Below are 27,100 nucleotides of genomic sequence, written 5' to 3'. Positions count from 1 at the left end.
CTAGATATTTATATCTCTCAACTATCCCAATATCGGCAGTTTTAATGATAGTAGGTGATGAGCTATAAGAGGACTTCCTAAAATCAACAATCATGTCTTTAGTTTTTGACACATTAAGTGAAAGGAAGGACTCATCACACCAATTCACAAAATCATCTACAACCTGTCCATGGCCTGACTCATCCCCCACTAGAAGACTGACGATCACTGTGTCGTCAGCAAACTTCAGGATATGTCTGTTCGTGAAATTGCTGCGACACTCATTTGTGTACAGAATGAACAGAAGGGGAGAGAGGCAGCAACCCTAACCCTGAACTGGGGATCAAGACGTCACCAACACCGTGCATTATGGGACTATTGTTCACACAGGTCCAAATTGTATACATAGAATATTAAAGAGCAGCTATCCCCAAGGTCAAGGAAAGTCAGAAAGCCATCTTAAATCTGCACTCTAATCAAAAAACAAGAGAAAGTGATGCATTTACTTGGAAATGTTATTTTTTTAAAACTGTCATAAACGACACAGGCTTATAGTTGTAAATTGCTAATATAAATTGCTAATGTTTCCCATTCATATGCAAAATGTTAAGACAAGTGTGCAACACACCTGCAACTTGAATACCTTACTTTAGTGCAAGAGCTGTAAATTTAGGCGAGAATAAAGAGTAATATAACTAACTAACAACCTCTTATTACAAGTTTTAATTCACTTTTTATGTAAATAGATACATTTCTAAAAAAAAATGTAACTTAACATGTTAATAATTTCAAACTGAATTTCCCTTGTTACTGCAGTTTACCTGCAGTACCTTTGCAGCCTGGTAATCACTATTATAGAGGTTGCTTTTGGATTTGAAAGTAAAAACCCTTAAAACACTTAGAAACTCTTTATAATGGTGAGCTGTGTTGTAAAATGGCGTAAACATTAGATTACCTCTGTACAGAAGTCTCTATTCAAAGGCTCCAAGTCTCTGATCCTTGGGGTATAACCACAACAGGTTAACAGAAACTGATTTAAGCCAGTGATGGGGGGGATACGCCCAGCATTCACTACTAAATGCCCACAGTCTGCTAGATGATGGGGACAGACAAATAGTCACATAGCCCTGCTTAAAGAACTTTTTGAGTAGATTCACTCACTGATTTCCATCATTATACTCCTTTTGTACTGTCTAAGTGCTGGAAATCAGCCATGATAGCTTGTGTAATATTTGGTTATTTCTTGATGAATTCAGGTGGCTAAATCCGCAAAGAACAACAGCAGAGGCCAGATAATTACAATCTCTACTGGAGATCACTGAAAATATCACAACTTATTTCTAGGTATTTCTTTAACCGCTCTTAACACTCTGACTATGCTGGTTTTCTTGTTTAGGTTTGAAGTTAGGTGAAAAATCATATTGACCCAACGGCCTACAACTGCATCTACCCTGGGCTGGATTACCAGTCCAATCCAGACCACTGATGATTCTTCATATTATCTCAACAAGCTTCTGCTGCCCCCAAGATGTAGCCTCATAAACCGTCAGTTTTAACAATTTGTGATATTCTATTTTTTTCTTTTTTTTTCTTTTTAGAAAGATGCGCATCTGAGTTTAAATTAATTTCTGTTGTCCCATCATGTCGATTACAATGTAATATCCTTGAGTTCTTTGCTTAATTATATTCATGAAATGTAATTAAAGTCTTAATGTAACAGACTGACGTTTTTAAACAGAGAACACGCACAGACGAGGACGTTGTTGTGTCAGTGATCTGTTCTGATTCATTATGATTCAGTAACAAATGATGAATGATATAAAATGATAATTAATTTTAACCACAGGATTTTTCAAACAAAAAATGTATTCATAAAGCACAACAATAAGTACAACAGTGTCACCTCTTAGCAGTCCAAACAAATGATTGTACAACTACATTTCTATCCGAAACCGTTAAAACTATTTTTCAACCCTTTCCCAAGACCGAATTAAACGGGAACTACATATAACGGCCAGGTAAATTGTTTAGGTAAACAAGTAAATAATTTGATTCTAATAATAATAATAATAATAATAATAATAATAATAATAATAATAATAATAATTGGACTTACAAAAGAAGAAACACTGGGAAACTAAGGTAAACAGTGTTTTTAAAACACGCGAGACTAATAAGTATAACATCACTTTGTGATCCAGTTCGATTTTCTATCGTAGACGCAAAAAATAACGTAAACACCAAATGTGTTTGGTGAATTTTCCCGACTGTTCTTGAACGCAACGCGTCTCGTCACCCTGACCCGGAGGAACTTCTGTTCAGCTTTATTACCCACAATTCCTTTCTCCGCCTTCCTCTTTCCGTGCTGCAGCAATGTCTAAGAGAGGTATGAGAGTTGCTTTATAAAATCCACCTCCATCTGCTCTTTCTAAGACGAGCTACAGCGTATATAGTTGTTTATGTGTGATAGAGAAGCTAAATCAATGTTTTTGTGGGACTAGTTTTGAAATTATGACAAAAGTTAGCGATTTTATAAAGATCGCGGTTGAGATGGGAATTGAAGGAAGCCATGTTTTTCGTTCAGCGCCATGTATTACTGAAGCGAGAAATGCTAGAGGCGGAAAATGTGTACGAGCTAGTCGCATTTTCTTCCACACACTTTAGCCTTCTGTGTGGTGATAAGGTCTTTGTTTTTAAGTGAGTTATAACGATGCTTCCTGACCTGAAAGTGTGCCAATGAAGTGAATTTATTTGTGGTGATCAGGGCTAGCCGGGAAAGCTAAGCAGAGCCGGTGCACACCAAGCGTGAATTTTAGATAAATTGGAGCTGCCACATTTGAAACAAACTCTTATTGAGCAAAAGGGAAAATGCGTGAGGTTCAATGTAGTTTTAGCTCTTGGTTACTACGTGTCATTACTCTTAACCCAGTGAATGGAAAATAGGGTTTAAAGTGTTTACGTGTTTTGTAGCTTCGAAATTAAACAAAATTGTAAAAAGTTGTGTATTTGTAATATCCTTAAGGTTAGACGTTCCTTTAGATTTGGCTTCTCTGAATTTTAACCATCATTGTGTCCTGATCAAAGGTCATATTCATGCTGCGTTACAAGCTTCAGTAAAGCATGCTGTAGCTTGCTGCTTATGTATTACAGTGGGTGTGTAGATTTCTCAAATGTGACATTCGCTCCTAAAATGGACCTATGTGATGATTAAAGCGCTATCATAAGTCAGGGATTTCAGTGTCACTAAGTACACAAGGGCACTCATGGTAAATACTTATATTTGAAATATCTTTCCTCTGAGTTTGAATCACAAATGCCCAATTTGTCAGGTAGAAATGATTCTTACTCGAGCATGTTTCTTTTCCTGCAGGACGTGGTGGTTCCTCTGGAGCCAAGTTCCGCATCTCCCTGGGTCTCCCAGTAGGAGCAGTTATCAACTGCGCGGACAACACAGGTAGGTCTGTGGTAACTCGTTGCTGTGTCAGGTTGACTCCTGTTGACTTTTGCTTCTCTTGTTCACCTTTTCTATACAATACGGTCTTAAACTCTTAAGTGATTGAAGGGAATTTAAGATCCAGCCTAAAACTTGCTGTTTTTGATGTTGAGCTGTTATCTTTTCACTAAGACTGACCACACCATTCTTCCCTGTATGTGAACTAGTTTATTTGGTGTGCTCCTTCTGATTTTGTTGTTGTAAATAGTTCAAACTAAAAGTATCACAAAAGGACAAAGTTGGTAAATCTCAGGGTTTGTTTGTTTTTTTCTTTCAAATTTTGAAAGTTATGTGAAACTGCTTAATTTTAACTTGGCTATAGAGAACCATGTGCTGCTCAATGATGAATGTACTGGAAACCTGGATTAATTTCTTACTGCTTGGAATGGCGATAAACCTCCCACTTCCTTGGTATTGCCCTGTGTAGAGAAGAAACCCCTTACTCGTTATTCCCTGTAACTTCATAGTGTTTTTTTTCCTAAAGCAGTTGTTTGCAGAGTAATGATCACAAAAGGCTAATAAAACACATTAGCAAATATAATCATTGTACTCTTTCTTATTGAAAGATATTGTTTTAATCCTTGTTGCTTATACCTGCTGATGTTTGCACTGAATAAGTCTGCTTTTGTTGTCCTGGAAGCAGCTTTATCATTAAATATAAGTGACGACTTAGAATACATGGTATCTACCATACTGACTAATGCATATAAATGGATTATTTGAGATTTTTTTATTTAACCTCTGTGTGAAAATTAACATGTAAAGCATCAGTGTGTCAGGTCTAAGGAGAGAGGTTTTCTGAAAACTAAGATCTCACCCAACATGGTTCTTTTGTTTCCACTTTTTCTAGACAGAATGCTTTTGACTGTTTGATTGTACTTGATTGTACCTGAAGGCTCACCTGACTTAAAAACTATACTCAAAAACATGTTGTTGAAGTTGAACTTGGATTAATATGTAGATTAATGGGCACGATTGGTAGCAGTGTCCAATTAATTTACCTTGGGGGGTAAAGTAATTGGACACTGAAGGTATGTTGTTTTTTAGAACCAATTTAAAAAGTACTTGGCAGAAAAAGAAACTGTTTCAGAACTTTGAGTAACTGCATCTCACATTATGTGAACCTGTGCATAAACATAGCACTGTTGTTTAAAAGTGAAACTACAGTGACAGGTAGGGCTTTGCGATATGACCAAAATCTCGTATCCCAATATAAGACATCTATCGTCCCGATAACGATACAAATCACAAAATTGTAACATTTTCTGTGAATTCTGTGAATCTCGGGCAGCTTGACTTGTGTGACGTGTTTCTAGCTGGGCGTCGTGTACCTGGAGTCGAGTGTTTTAACCGATGCATGAAACGATACATTTTTAGATATAAGTTGAAACGGCCGGCGTTTTCTTTGTATTTATTACACGGCGTGCTGCAGGGAAAAGCCTGTTCTAACGTTTGAGTCTAAGGTTTATTTTTTAGCACCTGGCGGCCCTTTTTTTGCTTCTCACCCGTAAATACTCTGCATACTCTTTCACGTGATTCAGTTTATTTTTGAAAAGTCTCAACAGGATCTTGAGTTTTATTGTGAAAGATTTATGTAGAAAATAAACAAGCGGACACGCGATAGTTTTACCGTCGTTGTTACTAACGACAACGCATAGAAACAGGCGCTTGTCTGTCCGTAGTGTGGTTATATTAAATATAAGAGAAAGAGAGAACTTTAAGACATTAATATAGCCACTACAGTGACATCAAAATAATGAAAAAATATTGCCGTAAACAGTTTATTTTGCGACACCACAAAACAAACTATAGTGTAAAATGAAACGATAGATGTTTTTATATCGTCATGCGATATATCGTTATATCGAACAGCCCTAGTGAAGCACTGGGAAAATGGCTACCAGTTGGTTCCTTCTGTCCGCCCCTTCCAAAAGCACTTGCTTTGTCTGCTCAGTGGCTCGGTGAGTTGTCGTAGAAGGGAATATTGATTTCATCACTGTGGGTGAGACGGCAGCGACCCCACTGTGGCTGACTGATCTCAATCAGGGATGAGACAAGCTGACAAAGTGAATTTATCATAAACCGGAATGGGAGTAGATCTTATTTTCTGCCACCCTGTCCTCTGTTCTCATTATGGTGTTTCTTACTGTGTTTTTCAGGTGCCAAGAACCTGTACATCATCTCTGTGAAAGGCATCAAGGGGCGTCTGAACCGTCTTCCTGCTGCTGGAGTTGGTGACATGGTCATGGCCACAGTCAAGAAAGGCAAGCCAGAGCTCAGGAAGAAGGGTAAGTGGGAAACTGGTCGTCATACAGTCTTCACCAGACATGTAGGTTCTGTTTGCAGCGTTGCACACACTTTCATAAACTAATTATTAAATGTCATTTAAGCTGCTTTCCTGCAGAAGCAGTCATTTCTCAATGATAGATAACTAAACAATAAGGAGCGGTGGATCCATTAACAGTGAAGCTGGTGACTGTATTCCTCTTTGCCTGTTTAGCTTTAGTTTAGTGAAACGTGTTTACAGGTTCTGGTTGGAGTAGCCTTCCAGCTGGAAGATCCCTAGAGCAGAGCAGGAACTACCGTCGCCATCTGCAGTCTTTAAATGTCTAAATATAAGTTGCCAGTTTCAGTTGCAGAAAGTTGTTCAAATATGGTTTTTAGTTTTTCATTTTAAGCTCAAATTAACCTTGTTCCCCTCTCCACAGTGCATCCTGCGGTGGTGATACGGCAGCGGAAGTCGTATAGACGAAAAGATGGCGTGTTTCTCTATTTTGAAGACAACGCGGGTGTCATAGTAAACAACAAAGGAGAAATGAAAGGTGGGTTTTTGAAACGTGGTGTGGCATTCATGTACAGGGAGGTGATTGGTGTGTGGTCATGACAGGCGCATATTTGCCCTTCCAAAAGCACTTGCTTTGTCTGCTCAGTGGCTCGGTGAGTTGTCGTAGAAGGGAATATTGATTTCATCACTGTGGGTGAGACGGCAGCGACCCCACTGTGGCTGACTGATCTCAATCAGGGATGAGACAATTTATAAATACTCAGTACAACTTTTTCTTTTAATGTATTGGTTAATGTTATGTTTGACCCAAATGATGTGCTCCCAGTAATGAAAATAACACCACCTTATCAATTTGCCTAACTTTTATGCCTCTCCATTGTAAAATCAGTTTATTTTTTAAGCTTTTAAAATAACACAAGTATCGAGACTTATGTTCCTTCGTGTGTGTGTGTCTACAGGTTCTGCCATCACAGGCCCAGTGGCCAAAGAGTGTGCTGACCTGTGGCCCAGGATTGCCTCCAATGCTGGCAGCATAGCCTGAGCTGGACCCTGCACCTGTTTGTTTTCAATAAAAACTTGTTATTGAGATGTGTCTTGGTTGTTTCATTTACCTTTCGGTCCAAAATGTTAAGACTATTACAGAAAAGGCTCTTATTGTTGTGTTTTAATATTCATAAAGAGTCAAGTACATGCTCAGAACTTTTTTGGTAATATGAAGTTTATTTTTCTTTTATATTCAGTATGTACATGACTGAGAGCTGGTACCCCTTGCCGTTCCTCACATTAGATACACTAGGGCCAACAAAGATGTTGTTGTTAACAAAAATGTCAAGACTACAGCTGTAGGGAGAAGTCTAAACTTTGAACCTGACTGGAGAATTTAAATCAAAACAAACTAACTCGTGAGGGGTGAATTTTACAGCCGACATGAGGATGGGATAGAAGCCACACAAAATTAATAAAGAGGAATACACTTCAAAATGTGTTTTTACAGTGTCTAGCTGTCACCACCTAACCGTGAATGAAATCTTCCCCTAGTGGACTTCTTTATAGGAGTGTGGCATTAATAGAGTTTTGAATATACAGTGGAGGTGACCTGTGAATTGGCATGCATGTGTACACCATCCTTTTTCAGTTAGTGTATAAATGTGCTTTCCTGCTCGGCCATTTTCAGTTCTGTCTGCTGTACTTGGACATCCCTGGCACCTCACTGCTTGGCAGATGGAAGCCACACTACCATCTGCATATAGCATGTTTCCTCTGTCATAGATGCCTTCATCATGCCCATGTTCCAAAGTCAATCAGTCTGAGGTACAAAGAAAAGAAAAACATTGCATTTTCCCGCACTTCACTGTGACAGTATGTCTGCATACAGTTTCAGTTGTGAAAAAGTGGCGCTTAACAAAGGTACAGATAATACTGTGTATGTGTAGGTGAACGTTCAGCTGTGGTCATGTAGCCTGTGTACCTGCAGGTTTAGTAAAAGAACTTGGAAGTGTTAATGCAAGAGGTTAGTGACACAATGGACATAAAATGCCTGACAAATAAGCAGACAGTGCAAAGCTATCTAGCTGTAGAATGCACAGTTGTGGTCAGAAGTTTACATACTTGATATTTTGAGCCTTAACAATTTCTTTGAATTGTTCTTTTCCCCTGGTATAATAATTGCAGGGCATACATCTTTAATGTTTTAAAAAATATTTAGTACACAACTTTGAATTTATTTTGTTTTTAGAAAACAAAACTAGTGATAACCTCACAAAATCCTCCTCACTAAAACACTGAGGGAGAGAAGCAAAGTGAGACCGGAATAAAGTCTTTCCTGGAGCGAGGTGACGGGAATACTTGTCAAATGAGCCACGAGATGGTTTCTCGTGGCTCATTTGTGGTCAAAATTATATATACAGGCTAAAATATATACACACATTCACTTTTGTCTTTCAACTTCAAGAGCTATTCTCATTATCGATCATAATTGACTTTCTCTTTACCAGCATAGAGGAAGTTATATGACAACAATCATTGAATTGACAAATATGCAGAACAACTGGAAAGTCTAAGAAAGGAGAATTACAGAGTTACACAACTTGGGAAGGTGTCTTGGAGCCATTTATAAACATCTGCAGATTCCAAGATCATCAGTTTGAACAATTTTGTGTAGGTACAAGTTGTTTGGATGTGTCATCACCGCCAAGTTGTAGAAGAAGACCCTATCCTGCACTCAGGTGAAGAAATTGGTTAGGATATTCAAGAACAACCAAGGCTCAAGTCTGCCTGAGTCTTGGAAACTGCTATAATGTCAGTGTCACTGTACAGTAGGACAGGTTTTGGATCACTGTGGCGTTTGGAGGCTTTAAAACCTCTGCAAATATACCGACTATCGAGCATGGTGGTGGCAGTATGCTCTCAGGCTGTTTTGCTGGATACAACAGAATGTTCCAACAGGAGGGTAATGCTAAACATGGATCAAAACTGGTTTTGGACTGGATAAAGCAGACAAAGCTTCTAGAATGGCTTTGCTAATGGCTAATAACAACTAATAAACAACAGTTCAACATTACTTTAAGATATGAAAGTCATTCAGTTTGGGAAACCTGAAGTTTAAGAGATTCTTTCTGCTGCAAAGATGGGTTAGAGAAACCACAGCTCATCAAACAGCATTGCTCTAGAAATGCCCCTTTATGTCTAAATTAGTTTAAAATTGGGAAGTACAACTTTTTTTTGATCGTTATAAAGCCTTCAATTAAACCAATGAATCCAATTAAACTATCAACTACTTTAAGTTTACCTACTGGTTTATAAAATGGTTTTGATTGGATACTCATGTCTATTCTTGGTAATGGGCTTCTTAAGAGTTTTGTTCCCACATACTAGGGCAACACATAGGTTAGTACTGCTGCCACAGAGGTGTAGAAATAAGAAAAGTGTATTTTAATTTTTTTTTATCCAATCTCATGTAAAAGGAAATTTCAATGCTATTTTTTATTTTTCATAAACAACCAAATCTCAGCATACTTAAAATGTGTGGCACAGTCGGTCTACTCTGGACTGGTTTAGGATGGTGTCATTCTAGTATTACTACTGTGTGTCAGAAATGCTGTGTCATCCATGGCAACTCAAGTTTTCTTCAAGATATTTTCAGTGTCTTTTCAAGTTTTGCTAGATGGACATTATTCTCCATTAACACAGCATACAGTCTGCTCTGAACTTCCTGGACAATCATCTATTTTTCAGGAGAATGGCCCATGCATCTGAGATGGCTTGAAATGAGTAGGAGCACAGAGTTTAAGAGAACACAGCCACCAAAAGCATTTGTGGGAACTACTTGAAGATATTTGTAAAATCTGTAGGTCTTCATGACTTCTTAATAGTGAAATTTAACAGTTTGATGTCTTCAGCAGTGTTCAACAATACAGTAAGACAAGAAAATCCATTAAATGAGCATGTGTTTACAGTAGAATTTCTTTGGCTGTGCGGTATCTCAAAAAAAATTCCTGGTCTTTACATCTGAAAAAAAAGCTTACATTTACTGTATTTGATCAAAAGGCTAGAGTGTCAATTCTTCAGTCATTTTGTATGACAGCAGTTCAGGATTGAATAAAGTAATGGACTGAGTAAGATAGGATATTAACCACTTTCTTGGGCATTTGTTTCAAGCTGTCTCAGAGTTGTGTATTCTATTTTCTTGTTTGGGTTTCTACTGTCAATATAACTTCTTTCCCAATGGTCTTGCCAACCAGCTCCATTTCTACACTTGACACTAAACATCTCTTTGATTATTTTACAGTTTCACTTTTATTTCACCAACGCCAAACAGAAGCAGCTTAGTGGGGTTTTTTGTTTTTAAATATACAGTAGAGCTTACCCAATGCTGTAGTGGAAAAAGAGTTTAAATTTCCAGGGAGCCACCTTCACTACAAGTCAGAATTTTGGCCAAGCTATGTGAAGTTCCCATTGTGTGGACTTAAGATGTGCCATTTCCCAGAAAGAAATGGGAACCAATTTGTTTTATTTCCCAACAAGTTAACTTTAGATCTTGAATTCAGGTAGAAGAACCGACCCATATGGAAAAGAAATAGTGAAAACTTATATGATTTACTCATGAAAGTGGCCACTTTCTCATTACTTTCATACATTGTTTTAGTAAGTATCCAAAACATACAAGTTTCATTATATAATTTTTCAAGGGATCTTATATCTGTTTTCACTCTTATATGCTTTTCAAGACAGACACAAGACAGATACAAACTTTATAAGATTTATATATATCTTTTCCATATGGAGAAGCTGTTCTATTTGGATAATTAAGCTAGATTCTGAACAATACATTTTATGTGGTGCTCTAAAAGTTGAAGTTTAGCAGACTCATGAGTTGATTTGTACCTCAAGAGTGACTCTGCCTCTGATAAATTTATCTAACAAATTAAAATTCAAGGTATTACGTCCAGTCTGGGAATAAATGGCCTCCCTCCCTTCCCTTTGCTGTCCTCGTCGCTGGGGGCCTCAGTGCGGGTGCTCTGTGTTGGGCTGGGCTGTGGGCGCTGTTCACAGGTGGCATGGGGGTGGGTGTGCCATGTCCCATCCCGGTAGGTGCAGTAGCATACTGTTCGCTCGTCAATGTTCACACGCTCCCCTGCTGGGATCACCCTGTTCCCAGCAAAACAGTTGGGACCTATAATGACAGTTAACATTTTATTGTCGTTTCCGTCATCAAACAGTGAACGAGTTCATAGAAGAGCGTATCCTTCCTCTGTAGTCGAGGTTATCGCTTGTGAAACATGCCGGCTGTCTCTCTAATGGGACCGCACCTTTAGTCTCATTGTTTTCAAGTAGGGTTTACTTTTAAAAATAATCATAAACCTAAAGAATAAATAACTCCATTCTTGCATATTTTAAGTCTCAGATCTGTAATTACAGACAAATCTGGCTGTAGGTTATTATAGGGCTTTAACCCCAATTTGATATGGAGGTCCACTCCCAAGCTACAACCCACCAACCACCCACCTCAGCACTGTCAGTATTAGCTGTATGCTTGATGCTTTGTGAATTATTCAGTTAAAAAAATATTATCATGGCTTGCTAGTGTGCTCAAAACAAACAAGCACACAGTGAAATGTTTTTTTTCCATTGCAACACAGGTCTAAATATAGTTGTTTTTTTATTTTATTTTAATATTACCTGTTAAAATTATTGTTTTTCCTGTTTCGTTTAAATTATGTCAATTTTCTTGCATACAGCAGTTTTACTATTGATTTACTATTTTAGTTTAAGAAGTCTCTCTTCCCAAAAGATAAATGAATGCCCTCTAATATCTCTCAGGTCTATATCATATTAAAGCAACAACAAAATCGCAGTTACAAATTATGTGGGATAGTAATTACTGACTAAATAATGCAAACAGCCTGCCTTTGATTTGCATTCCTTATTCACAGATGGGGCTCCTTTATTTGGCGGCTACCTGAGAAACAATTACCAACCCCAACCAGCAGGAGCACAGGAAGTACAGTTCATCTAATGCCAGATCTGATGGCATCCAATAAAGCACAGCTGACATAAGGGAATTTGGCAGTAGTAAGGAAAAAAATAAATAAATTAAGCAAACAGTGACGCAACAAACTGAACCATCTGTCCCGCTGTCTGTGCAGAACTGAAGCAGTAAAAATAGAAGGTTCAACTTAACTGCAACTGCCTTTAGACACCAAGAGCAAGGCAACAGCAAAGCATGTTTATGTGCATGTTCCTGTTGGTTTTTTTTTTTTTTACCTTTTAACTGCTTTCCATGTCCAATTTATTCTATAATTAAGGCAACATATAAAAGCAAAGCTAATATACCCACTGCTACAAAAGAGCTCTCCCACACACACACACACACACACACACACACACACACACACACACACACACTGATGCACCAGTGTTTCAAAGCCAGTAGCAATGAAAGTCTGAGTGACATAACGGGAATGACTGTATAAGCTGCAGGGTGTGTGATGTGACATAACCAGTGCAGCTTCTGAGAGCTCCAGGGTGAACATACTGACTGTCACAATGACCGCTCTTACTATAGTGCACACTGGGATCAACAGCTTAAATATGTGTGTGTGTGTGTGTGTGTGTGTGTGTGTGTGTGTGTGTGCGCGCATGAGGATAAAGTCAGTGAGATGGGATATAACAGCACAGAGGAGAGTGGATGTACACATAGATGAAACAAATGACAGCTGGGAATGGGGAAAACATTCAGACAGCAACATTTTAAACAGAACTGTTATGAAAAAATGTCCAAAAGCACTGATAAGCTGTATAAAAGCATGCACTGAGTTTGTAAGTAATTTAATGTCCATGTTTAATTAGAACTTCAATTCAATGTTATTTATATAGCGCCAAATCACAACAACAGTTGCCTCAAGGCGCTTTATATTGTAAGGTAGACCCTACAACAATAGATAAAGAGAAAAACCCAAGAAACTTGCAACTGTTCTTGCATTACCCAACCTCACCCCAACCCAGGGGATGATGATACCTCCACCCGACCTGATGTCCTGGGTCCCCCTTGCTGTAGCATTTATGTTGTACGTCATGAGTCTTGTCATAGTTGTGATAGCAGTTGCTTCTTCCAGATGTTGGACTACTGAGCTACTAGTTTTTTCAATGTTAGTCTAGTTGTTGGGTGTAAAAGAATCCATATTTCTCGTCATGTAACTCCTTCCGCTGCTATTGCAGCATAGTGTAGTAGCATGCCAACAGCTCCCTATTCTCATTCCTCGTCTTCTTATGCTTTATTGTTTCAGTAGCCCACTTCTCATCAATGTGCCCTAGTTCCTTAACATCTGATACAGATTTTGTTAATGCAGGCAACGTCCAGGTATGGATTTTGTGGGCTATGTGTCTCTTGCTCATATTTCTGATGCTCATATTCCCTCACAAAAAAAAAATGTCCCTACTCGACCTGTAGACAGCCTTTATCCTAGTTTGGGTTCTCTATCCACTACCATGGGCCTGAGCGCTTGAGGGTCCTGCGCATAGTGGTTCCATTTACCATTTTTTTTAGCTACTGGGTAGAGCTACATCTATCACTACAGCCATCTTTCTCTGCTTGTCCACCACTACTATGTCAAGTGGGTTAGCCACCACTAGTTTGTCTGTCTATACAAAGGAGGGGGGAACAACTAAGCTGTAGTGCCTCTTCACCTCACTGTGCAATACCTTTTGTGCAATACTTTTGTAAATAGTCAACGGTGCAATAGACTCAATACTTGAAATGTGCAATTCACTTGTATTTTTATTTTTATTCCTATTTATTCTATTTATCCCCTTCGTATATTTTATTTATATTGTCTCTGTATTTATATATATATATGTGTGTGTGTGTGTGTGTGTATTATATATATATATATATAATATTCTGTAACTCTGTAACTTCTGTCGGTGCTGTGCTTTTTTGGAAATCGAATTTCCCAGAGGAACCCACCCGAGGGATTAATAAAGTTCTATCTAATCTAATCTAATCTAATCTGCAAGTCTCACAGGATCTTAGCTCATGGTGTTCCATGCCCTTCCTGCTAGCATCTTGCACCCTGCGCTTATGTGCTGGATTGTCTCTAGATCTTTGCACAGCCTGCGCCTTGGAACTTGCCTTGTGTGATAGACCCCACCCTCTATGGCTTTGTCCAGCCACTGGTAAGGTTTCTTGATGCGAGTCACTTCTTCTGTAGTACGGTAATCCTACAAGTACTAGGGTACAAGATCAAGGATATATGTAGATATAGATCCTCGTGGACAAGAAGGCTGGAAGCCAAAATCAGGGTAGCACAGAAGGATTTTCATTTTTTTAACTGAGACATGATCCATGCCTACCTCTGAAGAAGCTAACGGCAGTCCACAGATGATAGGAAGCACAAAGGAGGTGGCTAACAGCAGGTACTCATCTAGACTGGCTAACAAAGGGTAGACAATCCTGATCATGAAGGATGCTCACAAGGGCACGCCATCATGAAATTACTGGCCAATTACCTGCCTCTCCCACACATGGCAGCTCCTGTCAACATTGTAGCTACCAAGCTGAGTAGGTGCATTAGTCAGTATGTAACCACAGTTCAGAAAGGCATTGAAAAAAACACCAGAGGGCCAAAGAACCAACTTCTTATTAATAGAGCAGTAGACCAGGACTCTAAGACCAGGCAGACAACCTGAGCAACCTGGATTGACTACACGAATGCCTGAAACGAGGTCATTTTGGACCATGCTTTGTGCACTGGTCATGTTGTCATGTTGGAACTATTCCTACATAGTCGGGAGCTTGAAACTGTCAAATACATCTTGGTATGATGAAGCATTAAAAGTTCCTTTTAATGGAAATAAGTAGTTGAGCCCAACTCCATAATACCCCTCCACCAAACTTTACACTTAGAATAATGCAGTCAGACAAGTACCATTCCCCTGGCAAAATCTCTGCTCGTCCATCAGATTGCCAGTTGGAGACATGACAAATTTCAATGCAATAATAAATCAGGCAAATATCTGGCAAACCTACTTAAGCAAAATAAAGAAAAAACAACAATTACAGTTATCAAAGACTTAGCAGGGAAACCATTTCGTAATCTTAAAGATATAAATAATGTTTTTAGGACGTTTGACATGAATCTGTACACTTCTGACCATGACTCGAATATGGAAGATATTCACAAATTTCTTAGTGCTATAGATCTGGCTCATTTAACACAAGACCAAGTTAGGATGTTGGATAAACCTATTGCTCTAGAAGAACTATTCTGTACTCTTAATCAAATCCCCAATAATAAGGCACCTGGCCCAGATGGAGTCCCTGCTGGGTCCTACAAACATTTTTGGCCAACCTTGTTCCCACTATTTATAAGAATGACAGATAAATTTATGATTACCTCTAGAATTCCTCCTACCACGAATACTGTTGTTAAAACCGAATAAAGATCTCACTCAGTCAACTAGTTATACACCACTTTCTCTGGTAAATAAAGACATTACAAATATAAGCAAGGTCCTAGCATCCTGCTTTGAGAAAGTAATTCCAGCACTTATCCATCCTGACCAGACAGGTTTCATCAAAGCCATTCATCTATAAACACTCATAAACTATTTAACTTAATGCTTTCACAGTATCAAAAAAGTAACACTCTAATTGTATCACTCGATACAGAAAAAGTATTTGACAAAGTCAACTGTAAATTCCTGTTTGCAATATTTGAGAAATTTGGATTCAGAGAATCATTTCTCAATAGGATAAGAGCATTTTACACATTGGTTGACTCCCTCTGATCAGGTCTGGGGGCAGCCCAGAACTCCATGGTCCCAACTTCAAAATGCTTCCGCAAAGGAAGAGAAGTGGAGGGCAGGGGTTCGGGATGTAGATGGGGTCATCCAATAGCCGGACGTACCAATCATTCAAGACCCACCTTGCTTCTAGTCCCCCCAATACTTGTGTATTAATGTGAGCAGGTGGTCTGAGAATAATAATGACTTGAAAAGCGCCATAAAAAGGGGGGGGGGGGGGGGAAGAAGGAAGATGGAAGGAGCGAAAGAAGAAGGGGCGTGGATGACTATGAGTTATTTCTTATTCTGAATTCATCAATTTGGATGAGTGAGTGAATAGTTTTACTGACTCCTCACTCCATTGAGGGTCATTGATGCTCAGACTGGGGATTGGGGCACACCCCGATTGTGTCATGGAGATCAGGCTCAAATTTTCAGATAATTTCCAGTCTGGAAAGTTTCCCATCCAGATGATGTGCAGTAATTGAGTTTTTTTTCTTTAAAATGAACAATAGAAAGTTCCTACCAGCTATTTGATACTATATAATACTGATATACGCTTTATGGGCAACAATATCTCAATAAATAATGCCATTTATTAAACCTGCTTGGCAGAATTTGGTACTTTTGAGTGTGTTAGGTCCCGGGGAATACCCAAATATATTACAACAGTACTAATCAAGGGAGAACATCATTACGAACAAAATGAATGACAAAGTCATAAAAATTTGGAATGATTAAAAAAAAACCCACCTAAGATAAATGACAGCAAATATCTTTCTGGGGTCTGCATGCACCCAAGTCAGTAGGATGAGGGTTAAGAGAAGATCCTGTAACTGCAGTTTGAGGGAAAATCTAAAATTTAATAATTTATTTTACGAAATTTAAAAAGCATTAGCATTAAAAAAAAAAGTTAAGTTTGTTTATATATGCTGTCAATTTCAGTTCTTTTAAGGAAATGAGAATGAGCAAAAAAACCACTGGTCAATCGGCTAAGAAAACTGCAATCTATAACGGAGAACACAGAGCATTACAAATGACTTTATACAACTCTTGCTATCGTCCATTCCTTAATAAAAATTTAAGCTTAGTTTTAATGATTACATTTACTACAGAGAGCAAAAGAAGCGATCTGAAAAGTTTTGGTAAGTACTAGGGGAGCACCAATCCAATATTTGGATCAGATACAGTGGGGCAAAAAAGTATTTAGTCAGCCACCGATTGTGCAAGTTCCCCCACTTAAAATGATGACAGAGGTCAGTAATTTGCACCAGAGGTACACTTCAACTGTGAGAGACAGAATGTGAAAAAAAAATCCATGAATTCACATGGTAGGATTTGTAAAGAATTTATTCGTAAATCAGGGTGGAAAATAAGTATTTGGTCACCTCAAACAAGGAAAATCTCTGGCTCTCACAGACCTGTAACGTCTTCTGTAAGAAGCTTTTCTGTCCCCCACTCGTTACCTGTATGAATGGCACCTGTTTGAACTCATCATCTGTATAAAAGACACCTGTCCACAGCCTCAAACAGTCAGACTCCAAACTCCGCCATGGCCAAGACCAAAGAGCTTTCGAAGGACACCAGGAAAAGTATTGTAGACCTGCACCAGACTGGGAAGAGTGAATCTACAATAGGCAAGCAGCTTGGTGTGAACAAATCAACTGTGGGAGCAATCATCAGAAAATGGAAGACATACAAGACCACTGATAATCTCCCTCGATCTGGGGCTCCACGCAAGATCTCATCCCGTGGGGTCAAAATGATCATGAGAACGGTGAGCAAAGATCCCAGAACCACACGGGGGGACCTGGTGAATGACCTGCAGAGAGCTGGGACCAAAGTAACAAAGGTCACCATCAGTAACACACTACAACGGCAGGGAATCAAATCCCGCAGTGCCAGACGTGTTCCGCTGCTGAAGCCAGTGCATGTCCAGGCCCGTCTGAAGTTTGCCAGAGAGCACATGGATGATACAGCAGAGGATTGGGAGAATGTCATGTGGTCAGATGAAACCAAAGTAGAACTTTTTGGTATAAACTCAACTCGTCGTGTTTGGAGGAAGAAGAATACTGAGTTGCATCCCAAGAACACCATACCTACTGTGAAGCATGGGGGTGGAAACATCATGCTATGGGGCTGTTTTTCTGCCAAGGGGACAGGATGACTGATCCGTGTTAAGGACAGAATGAATGGGGCCATGTATCGTGAGATTTTGAGCCAAAACCTCCTTCCATCAGTGAGAACTTTGAAGATGAAACGAGGCTGGGTCTTCCAACATGACAATGATCCAAAACACACCGCCCGGGCAACAAAGGAGTGGCTCCGTAAGAAGCATTTGAAAGTCCTGGAGTGGCCTAGCCAGTCTCCAGACCTCAACCCCATAGAAAATCTGTGGCGGGAGTTGAAAGTCCGTGTTGCTCGGCGACAGCCCCAAAACATCACTGCTCTCGAGAAGATCTGCATGGAGGAATGGGCCAAAATACCAGCTACTGTGTGTGCAAACCTGGTAAAGACCTATAGTAAACGTTTGACCTCTGTTATTGCCAACAAAGGTTATGTTACAAAGTATTGAGTTGTATTTTTGTTATTGACCAAATACTTATTTTCCACCCTGATTTACGAATAAATTCTTTACAAATCCTACCATGTGGATTCATGGATTTTTTTTTCACATTCTGTCTCTCACAGTTGAAGTGTACCTCTGGTGCAAATTACTGACCTCTGTCATCATTTTAGGTGGGGGAACTTGCACAATCGGTGGCTGACTAAATACTTTTTTGCCCCACTGTATCGACCCGATCCTGGCTCAAAAAAGTAAATCAGCTGTTGGTGACAATGGGCCAATCCATGGGGCTGTCTATTTGCTGTCTATCTGGTTGGTATTGGGAGACCTAATGGAGAAAGCTTACAGCAAATTATCAGTTTTGGCATATCTGAAGATATTTCATAATCATTACACCAACACCCTTTGTATTTACAAAGGTTTTCAATTTAACTACAAACTGTGGACAAGCTCAGATTTGGAGTCACTTTTACTGTCATTATGTTTGGTAAGAGAGACATTATATAAGGTAGAAGGCCAAAGGCTGCTGATTTTGTGTAACACTCGATGGGAAGCTTAAATTGCACTTATGGTAACATAACATTATGAACACAATCTGCCCACTGAAACTAGAGTCTTTAATAAAAACAACTGTGAAACTTGTGAATGCATTTTAATATACGATCACTTGCCAAACAGGAAGTCTTAGCGTGTTTTCTAAAGACTTTTTGAGTTACGAATAAATCCATATTTGTTTCTTTTTGTTTGCAAGAAGGGGATTTAAATTTTCATGATATTCTCCCAGTTTACACGATTATGCAACATAATGTATGCAAAGCTGATACTGAAGCAGATCTTTATGAGGCAAAGAGAAAGAAACACTTTGAACCTGAGTGACTCTCACCGGTCTTACATATGGGGCAGCAGTGGTTGGGTTCGTAGGTGGGGTTAACGCAGTGTGGGGCTGGGCACTCTGAAATGCTGCAGTACACCTCTCTGTTGGGCTCACAGCGACATCGCTCACACCTTGACAGCTGAAACACACAGGTAAGCGTGAACATCATTATTACATGTTAACATTTGGATAGTCTGCATGGTCTCAAAATAAAGATGCGTAACAATGGTAGGGTTAGAGTTGCTTTTTCTTTAACATTCTGGTGCCTTCAGAATGTTAAAAAAAGGCATCCTTTTTTTTAAAGTGCTAGTGCTCTGGGCAGCAAACCCATCCTGGACCCATCCTGCCCTCTATCAACAGTTTAATGCTTCTGTAATAGGGTGGTGTGTTAGTACGGGGGGATCATTTCTTTGCACACTTTGGATTTCCCAGTACCAGCCCAGTATTATTTAAATGCCAGCACCTATCTGAATATTGTTCCTGACCAATGTCCATCACCTTGAGACTACAGTCTACACATCTCCCTACACATCACATGTCACAAAGCTCACACCACTCAAATGGTTTCTTGAACATTAAAAAAGGTTCAGTGTACTCAAATGGCTTCCACATTCACCAGCGCTCTGTCCAATAAAGCACCTGATAGGTTTGTAGCTTGAACCCATCCGCTGGAACGTTGAAGACAATATAATTACACTGCTAAGCAAGACACAAATAGGCAAAGTTCTTCATGTTACTCGTGCACGGGAGAGACCGGACAGAGCGCCGTCCCTTCGCTTGACCCCAGTTGCTCTCGTCCGTCCTCCCGTAACACTGTCCTTTTATTGAGGTTACATGAATATGCATAGGTTCATTAACATTCGACGTCTACATACAAACAAAGAGTACCTTGCCTGTGTGTGTGTGTGTGTGTGTGTGTGTGTGTGTTGCTGATCAAAGGGTCAAACATCCTTGGTCAGGAAGAGGGTAGACTAGACCCCCCCCGGTGAGGAAGTCCAGCAGTTCATCTAAACAGAAAAGCACTTAGACTAGAACAGACGTAGCTACGTTAATCCTACCATAAAACAATTAAAACAAGATGCGACCTCTTCCCGTGCTCCCAGGATGTAGGTGTGCATTCTAGTGTGGAATGCACACCAAGCCTCTGTAGCCTGTTAAAGATCACACAACTTATCACTACACAATTGATTATACACCTCTAAGCATCTATGGTTAAATATTTCTAAGCATAAATAACAATCAACAATACAAACTCTAACAGCACCTTTGTGATGTGGTGGAACAGGAGATAGGCATCATGGATGTGCAGCTTTTAAATGTTATCATGTCAGTCTAGACCAAAACCTCTGAGGAATGTCACCTTGTTGAGTCAATGTCAAAAGTAGTTAAGGCAGCTCTGAAGGCCAAAGGGGATCAAACCCAATATTAGCAAGTAGTAACAATTGAGTGTATATCTAAAACATATTTATGGAATTTATTGTAGGTTACTTCATTAGCTTATTCGTGTAAGCCTTCAAACAATCATAAATTGGGCCAAACAACCTGCAACAGCAGGAAGGGTTTGAATTTGGTTGTCGGAGGAGTTTACAGAAGTTCGAGATAATGAATCACTGCAACAAGGAAAATCTTTTTTCTAGACATTTACTCAATGACCTGAAAATTAAGAATTTAACATTTCACCTTTCATCCCAAAGTTATTCAAGCATGTTGCAAACTTGCTGTTTTTTGTTTTGTTTTTTCCCCCTCTGGTTTTAGATGAGTTGGTAATTTCATATTACATGATTATGTATTACCAATGAAAAATGTATCAGTGACATGATGACGTATAGTATTACTGCATGCATTAAAACTATTCTGGCAAAAACAGCTGTGTTCTGTAAAATAAGGCATATAAGGGCTGTGTATCTAAAGTTTGCACATTCTGAACTAGTTTGAATAAGTGTTGTGAAACAACAAAACAAATCCCCCCCACTCCCCAAACCCTGTAAACCTTTATTTTTTTTTCCTGTAAACGTGTTGCTTATTTCTTTGGAACACTTTTAGAAAACATCACAGTGACACAGCGAGGATGCTATACAAAACATTCTATGCTTTACATGTGTCATGCAGCTGCAAGAAGAGGAGAAAATACACTATTTTACTGAGCGGCAAAAAAGGAAACAATAATTTATGAACTTTATTATAAGTAGGTGATGGAAAAACATCTGGATTGAGAGAGGATCCCTACTAGCATGGAACACATCAACAGGGTTGTAATATTATGAACTTGTGGCTGGGACATGGATTGGAGGAGTTATTCAGAAGTTTGGCTATTTCTCACCCTGAACTCCTCCAGCAGCCTGTATGTTTTGCCTCCGTAGACACAGACTCTGGCCATAGCCTCGCACACCGGGCAGCACGCTTTATACCTGATCCGCGTGCACCGGGGGTGGATGCGAGGACACTTGGGTCGGACGCATACTGGGCCGTCGATGGTGCATGTGCATGGACACGACGTAGGGCTCGGGTAGTAAACCTCTCCGATGCTGTACACGAAGCCGTGGTCGTCGATACACCACTTCCCCCTGTAGTCGCCGAACTCGTAGTCCAAGTCGGTTTTGGAGTATTCCGCAGCAACCGCCACGCGCGCCGGACCGTGCGGCAGCGGAAGGAGTAGCAGGATCAGCACGAGCAGGACTGAGAGATAGCGGTTTGCCATGGCGAGCAGGTTACCTGACACTAAACCGTGTGTGCGATTACTGAGGAGCTTCTCTAACCGAACTTCTCCTCCTACTATCAGGAGCGCCTGTGACGCCCATACATGCGCGTCACCCTGGAGCGTCACTGAAATTACCCGAGGACAGCAGGCGGCTCCCCGAGCCCTTAATTTCGGCCAAATCCGGAGGTAACGTTAGGATATTAAAGCGCAGGGAAGGGCAAATGTTTGATCATAGCTTAGTTTCATAATAACACATTTTTAGGGTCAAAATGTGGTAAGAAAAAAGGGAAAAAAGGAGGAAAGAGCAAAGCTGAACAAAAGTTATAGACGTGTGCAAGGTGTTATCTGGGAGAAAAGTCAAGGGGCAAGGTTGTTTAAATATTTTATGTTGTTTTTATTCATGTTTAAGTAATAATGAATGATTTTCAACTAAACAAAGTTGGAACCTAAACATATTACCACTATATTTACATAAAAATTGTATTCTCCTTTTCTTTAAATTCATTATTTATACAGCAGCCATAGTTTCATATTTGCTAATTTGCTCTTGTCACCAAATAAGATTAAATGTCATTTTAACTTCCTACGATTGCCTTTTACATTGCTCCAGAGGTTCCAACTTTAACATGTCAGACAAATAAATGAATAATTAAATACTACTGGAATCTCTGAAAATAAATCCTTCATTTTGTAACAGACAGCGGATGGAAACCATGAACAGAAACAGCATTTGTATATGATAACAAAATCGTATTCCATCGCATTAACATCAATATTATTATTGTATGGCAAATCTTTTGTTTCAGTCCTTTGTTTATTTTTAGGAATGAAGTATTGCATAAAATGTTTATGTGTAACTGTTTTTAAGCTAAGTAATGTCAGTGTGTGAATGTGTGTGTGAATGGGTGGATGACTGGATATGTAAAGCGCTTTGGGGTCCTTAGGGACTAGTAAAGCACTATATAAATACAGGCCATTTACGATTTTAATGTCATGGATTGTGCTGCTTTCATTACCTTTAGATGTAATGTCTGTTTAGCATGTTACATTTAACCCAAAACTATGTGAAAAAGTACTCTTTGTGTCTGTCCCTAACCAAGCATAATCGATATTACTCAAATCAAACGTTTAGTTGTTTGTTTGTTTTTTTTGCTAAACTTAGTTTTTGTAACTTGATCTAGCAAAATAGTTTCCGTGCTTTAATGAAACCACAATAGGCAGGGATGTGTGGTATCCGTGTTGCACTCAGCAGTGATGCAAGGCTGTGTCATGGTCCTGGGTCGGTGACCCAGCGCTTTAAGTTTATTATTATCATTTTCCAATTTATTATCATGATTATTATTGTTGTTTGAGTTCTACGTGTTATTTTCGGTCTGCCTCTGAGTCTGCGTCTGTATCTGTCTGTCTATGGTGTCACCCCTTCTGTTTGTGAATCTGTTTAGTTCAATGTCTTGTCTGGTTCCATGTGTCTGAGTTTCCTGTTTTATTGTGAAGGTCTGTGTCGTATGTGAGTGTGCTCAGGTTTACGTTTCCCCTGTCTCATCAGCTGTGATTTCTCCCAGGTGTGTTCCCCTCCTGTCTCTCATCCCTTGATTACTGCTATCTGTGTATTTAAGCCCTGTGTTTCTTTGTGTCAGTGTCGTGTCGTACCCTCAACTTGCTGTGTGTTTGTAATGTCCTGTCCTCCAGCACCTCGGTTTAGAGTTTTGTTTTTGTAAGTTTTATTTCGTGAATCTTTCCTCCAGCAATAAAGCTGCATTTTCAGTTTATTCCCATCTCCAAGAGTCCTGCAATTTTGGGTCCACCACTTCTGCTTGCCTGCCACACAGCCAACCATGACAGGTTGTACCTGGTCGTGGAACCCATTGAGTGATTCTTAGGACACTCTGTCATGTCCCATGATCCACTCCACAGGAGATTTTCCACTGGACCAACTGAATCCAAATAAATAATAAATAAATACTTCTATTTACCAGTGATTTGGGTGCGACTTTACGGAGCGAGTCATGACACAGATAAAATCCCTCATCTGTCGGTGCAAAAAGGCCACAACATAACATAACAACCCTTTTTCACTGAAAAGGCCTGTGATTGGCCAATGACCCCCACAATGTGTAGACAACCTGATAACAGAGCCTAGAGGTGGTGCACGAGTATAGTTCTTCTTCGGATCACTTCTTTTCTGTTTTGTAAGTTTGGGTTATTCGGGGGATTTTTAACACCATGACAAGGAAAATCTGAAAGAAGATGTGGCTGCCCGTCAGTCTGGGAATGGTTGTATAGCAAGGGCATTTCCAAACAAACTGAAGTCAGTTATTCTACAGTGAGAAAGGTTATTCACAACAGTGGGGGGAAAAAGTTGACTTTCTTCACAGGAGTGGACATTCCTGCAAAATCACTTCACGGTCCACCTGTGCAATGCTCAGATAAAATGCAAAACAAAACAACAAACAAAAACAGCTTCATCTTTAACTCTACAGGCCTCAGTTAACATTTTAAATGTTAAGGTTCATGACAGTACATTTGGAAAATAACTAAACAAGTATTACTTGTTTGGAAAGGCTACCAAAGCTCTCAAAAATCAACACATCATACCAAAATCTAAAATATCTCAAGAGCAGATGAAAAACAAAATTCACTGACATCTATCAGTCTGGAAATGGTTACAAAGTCATTCCTAAGGCTTTGAGACTACAGCAAACCACAGTGAGAGCAATTATCCATAAATGAAAAAAACTTGGATTAGTGGTGAAGCCTCCCAGGTTTGGCCCACCTACCACAATTACTCCAGGAGAGGGTTAGGGTGGACTGGTGCCCGCTGAACTACCTCCAGATCAACACCAGTAAAACCACGGAGCTGGTGGTAGACTTCCGCAGGCACAAATACCATCCAAGGTATGGACATTGAGGCTGTGGACAGCTACAGGTACCTTGGTGTTTATCTGAACAATAAACTGGACTGGACTCACAATTCAGACGCCCTCTACAGGAAAGTGCAGAGCAGGCTGTACCTGCTGACTCATCCAGGAGGTCACAAAAATCCAGAACAATATCTGAACAACTGCAGGCCTCACTCGCCCCAATTGAGGTCCGTAATGATTCAACATGGTTCAACAAACAGCTTAAAAATGCTGAACTGAGACATTTTGCACTGAAAAATTCCATCACAGAGATGAGAATGAGTAATTGCAGTTCTTGCTGTCATGAGAAAGACTCATGAAAGCCACCATTCCTATTATAGGAATGGTGGCAAGGCCATTGGACAGTTACTTTTCATATAGCAAATGTTTAGATAGCTTCGATAGATGGATAAGTCATATAGAAAATGATTACTTCTTTTGTACTATACCTGATCAAGACCCATGCTTGCTAGGTATGGCCCCACTAGGGGGCCCTGATTACCCACTTTAAGACAAAGTATCTAAGATTTATTGGGAAGTTTTTCAATTATGATTATTCTGGCCTCTTCCAGGAGATCAGTTTGCTTTGGAAGACCCTGCCAGGGCCTATTTCCACAAACATCACAGCTAAAAGAACTTTAGCTAAACTAAACCAAATTGAGGCAGCAATATTTTGAACATCAGCCTCACCAGAAGATAAGGGATCTGACAAGCTGAATAAGAAGTCCTATTAAACTTGGTTGGCAGAAAGTTCTATGGAAACAATATTTGTTTTGTTGTTTCCAGGAGAATTGAAGAAACGAGTGGAAAGAGGGGAACATGTATACCGAGACGAAAGGAGCAGAAATACTCACCACGGACACTGGGAGAAGTCACAGCACGGGAGCAGGGAACAAGCACCCTAAGAGAGCACGCACTGGGGATTATTTGCATTTTGTCATTTATTCACTCTAAATAAACACACTGTATTCTACATAGGAAGTCCTCGTTTGGGTCCTCCCTTTGCCAGCCTGACCTCCCTTTTGCCTCTCTTCCATAGTTCATTTGATTGGTACACAGAGCATGTTTGTTGGGTTAAAAGTCAAGGGAGATGAGCAAAATTTGTATCACAGTTGAATAAAAATGCCAGAGTCTTGGGAATCACTTCAGTGATTTTAATGCAACAAGTTTGGTTCAACTGCACCAGCGGAGACAGCATGGGGAGTTGACAACGATGGCTGTAGGTAAATGAACATAACAGACAATTTGCATAATGGTTTACTTGTTACAGCAACAGGATAAGCATGTGCAAGCTACTGGATACAATATAGCTATGCTCCTAAGCAGAAGGACAACATAGAACTACCACCTGTGAATTTATATTGCCATATGAACATATGTTTCTAAATATTACTCAAAGGGATAAAGTAAGTTCATGAAATCCAAAAAATAAAAGGCAACTTAGGCAACATCTGAGTCTCTCCTGACTCTCCTGACTGTCAGTAAATATGAAAGACAGTCCTTTGGATACAGAGTTATCTATGTATTCTAACTTATTCTCACACATAACGTCAATAATGTCAGCAGCTGGTTGGTGGACTATAATTTCTGTCTTTAAGTCATCAGCATTACAGCATAAGCAGAATATGAAAGACTAACAACATTTAAGATGGTCAAATTGTTATGCATCCACAACACCACTATTATTCCTTCTGTAGGGCCAGGTGTTAAATCCTGTATTTGGTTGTGTGCATCATCCTTGACAGCTCACAAACCGTTTCCTAAAATATTTTCTGGTTAAAAACAAATGTACTTGGCTGCTTATATTTATTTTTATCAATACATCTTTATTTCAAAAAGGTGTTGAAGCAGATTTTCAGTGTCTTTTCTCTCTGTCCTTATTCTCCTCCATTTTTCTCCTTCTGTTAATTTTCTTCCCAACTTCTCTTTTTCCTTTTCTTTTATCTTTCCCATTCCATGGTCATGTCTGTTCTGATTGTAATAACTCTAAATAATAATAATAATAATAATAATAATAATAATAATATATATTTTTTTTAAAACCTAATAAACTATGACAATCAAGTGGACCAGTATAGGATTTAGGACACGGCCCCCTGGAGTCTAGATGGTGGTGGTGGTGAAGATGAAGACTGAGGTTTGAATAGAGCTCTGTCTGAGGTGTCTGAGGTGGAGATGGGGAGGAGGCAGGCTGCACAAAAAAAGTCTAAAAAAAGAACAATGGAGAGCTGAGATTTAAAGCATGCGAAGCAGAGGCTAATTGGCTCAAAGCAAAAGGGTGAAAAGATGATTGGACTAAAGTAATGATGTCAGTATTGAGATTGACAGCGTGAGAAAGCAGTAGACATGTAAATAGAAAAGCAGCTGAATACCCAAGAAAGCAGGCAGATGACTGATGACTGATCTTACTTATTGAATTTATGCATAAGCTTCATTGCTAAAGTAAAAACTTGTACCTTACTGTAAGAATATTAACCTAACCAATTAAACATATGTCCTGAATAGGAGAATTCAATAATAAAA

General features: G+C 39.5%; 2 protein-coding genes across 3 annotated transcripts; one reads left to right on the top strand and one right to left on the bottom strand.

Annotated features, from left to right (window-relative positions):
- Positions 1-2,288: 2,288 nt before the first annotated feature.
- rpl23 (ribosomal protein L23) lies at positions 2,289-6,843 on the top strand. Its single transcript, XM_085453284.1, has 5 exons — positions 2,289-2,365; positions 3,350-3,433; positions 5,632-5,760; positions 6,181-6,294; positions 6,716-6,843. Exons 1-5 carry the CDS (start codon positions 2,353-2,355, stop codon positions 6,796-6,798), a joined length of 423 nt encoding a protein of 140 aa, XP_085309410.1. The 5' UTR covers positions 2,289-2,352; the 3' UTR covers positions 6,799-6,843.
- Positions 6,844-6,932: 89 nt separating this feature from the next.
- LOC146710704 (von Willebrand factor C domain-containing protein 2-like) lies at positions 6,933-21,786 on the bottom strand. Of its 2 annotated transcripts, none has more exons than XM_085453281.1 (3): positions 21,300-21,786; positions 18,989-19,118; positions 6,933-10,929 (listed from the first exon to the last, which is right to left on the bottom strand). In XM_085453281.1, the coding sequence occupies exons 1-3, from the start codon at positions 21,675-21,677 to the stop codon at positions 10,688-10,690; spliced, it is 750 nt and encodes a 249-aa protein (XP_085309407.1). In that variant the 5' UTR covers positions 21,678-21,786; the 3' UTR covers positions 6,933-10,687. The 2 variants fall into 2 exon arrangements, with proteins under 2 accessions (XP_085309407.1, XP_085309408.1); XM_085453282.1 differs by having other exon boundaries at positions 18,998-19,118.
- Between the last annotated feature and the right edge of the window lie 5,314 nt (positions 21,787-27,100).

This window comes from Copadichromis virginalis, linkage group LG4 (genome assembly GCF_057382275.1).
Source record: "Copadichromis virginalis isolate Kocher_CV1m ecotype Utaka linkage group LG4, C_Virginalis_male_GT1.1, whole genome shotgun sequence".
NCBI lineage: Eukaryota > Metazoa > Chordata > Actinopteri > Cichliformes > Cichlidae > Copadichromis > Copadichromis virginalis.
This window is presented reverse-complemented; position numbering and strand designations above follow the sequence as displayed.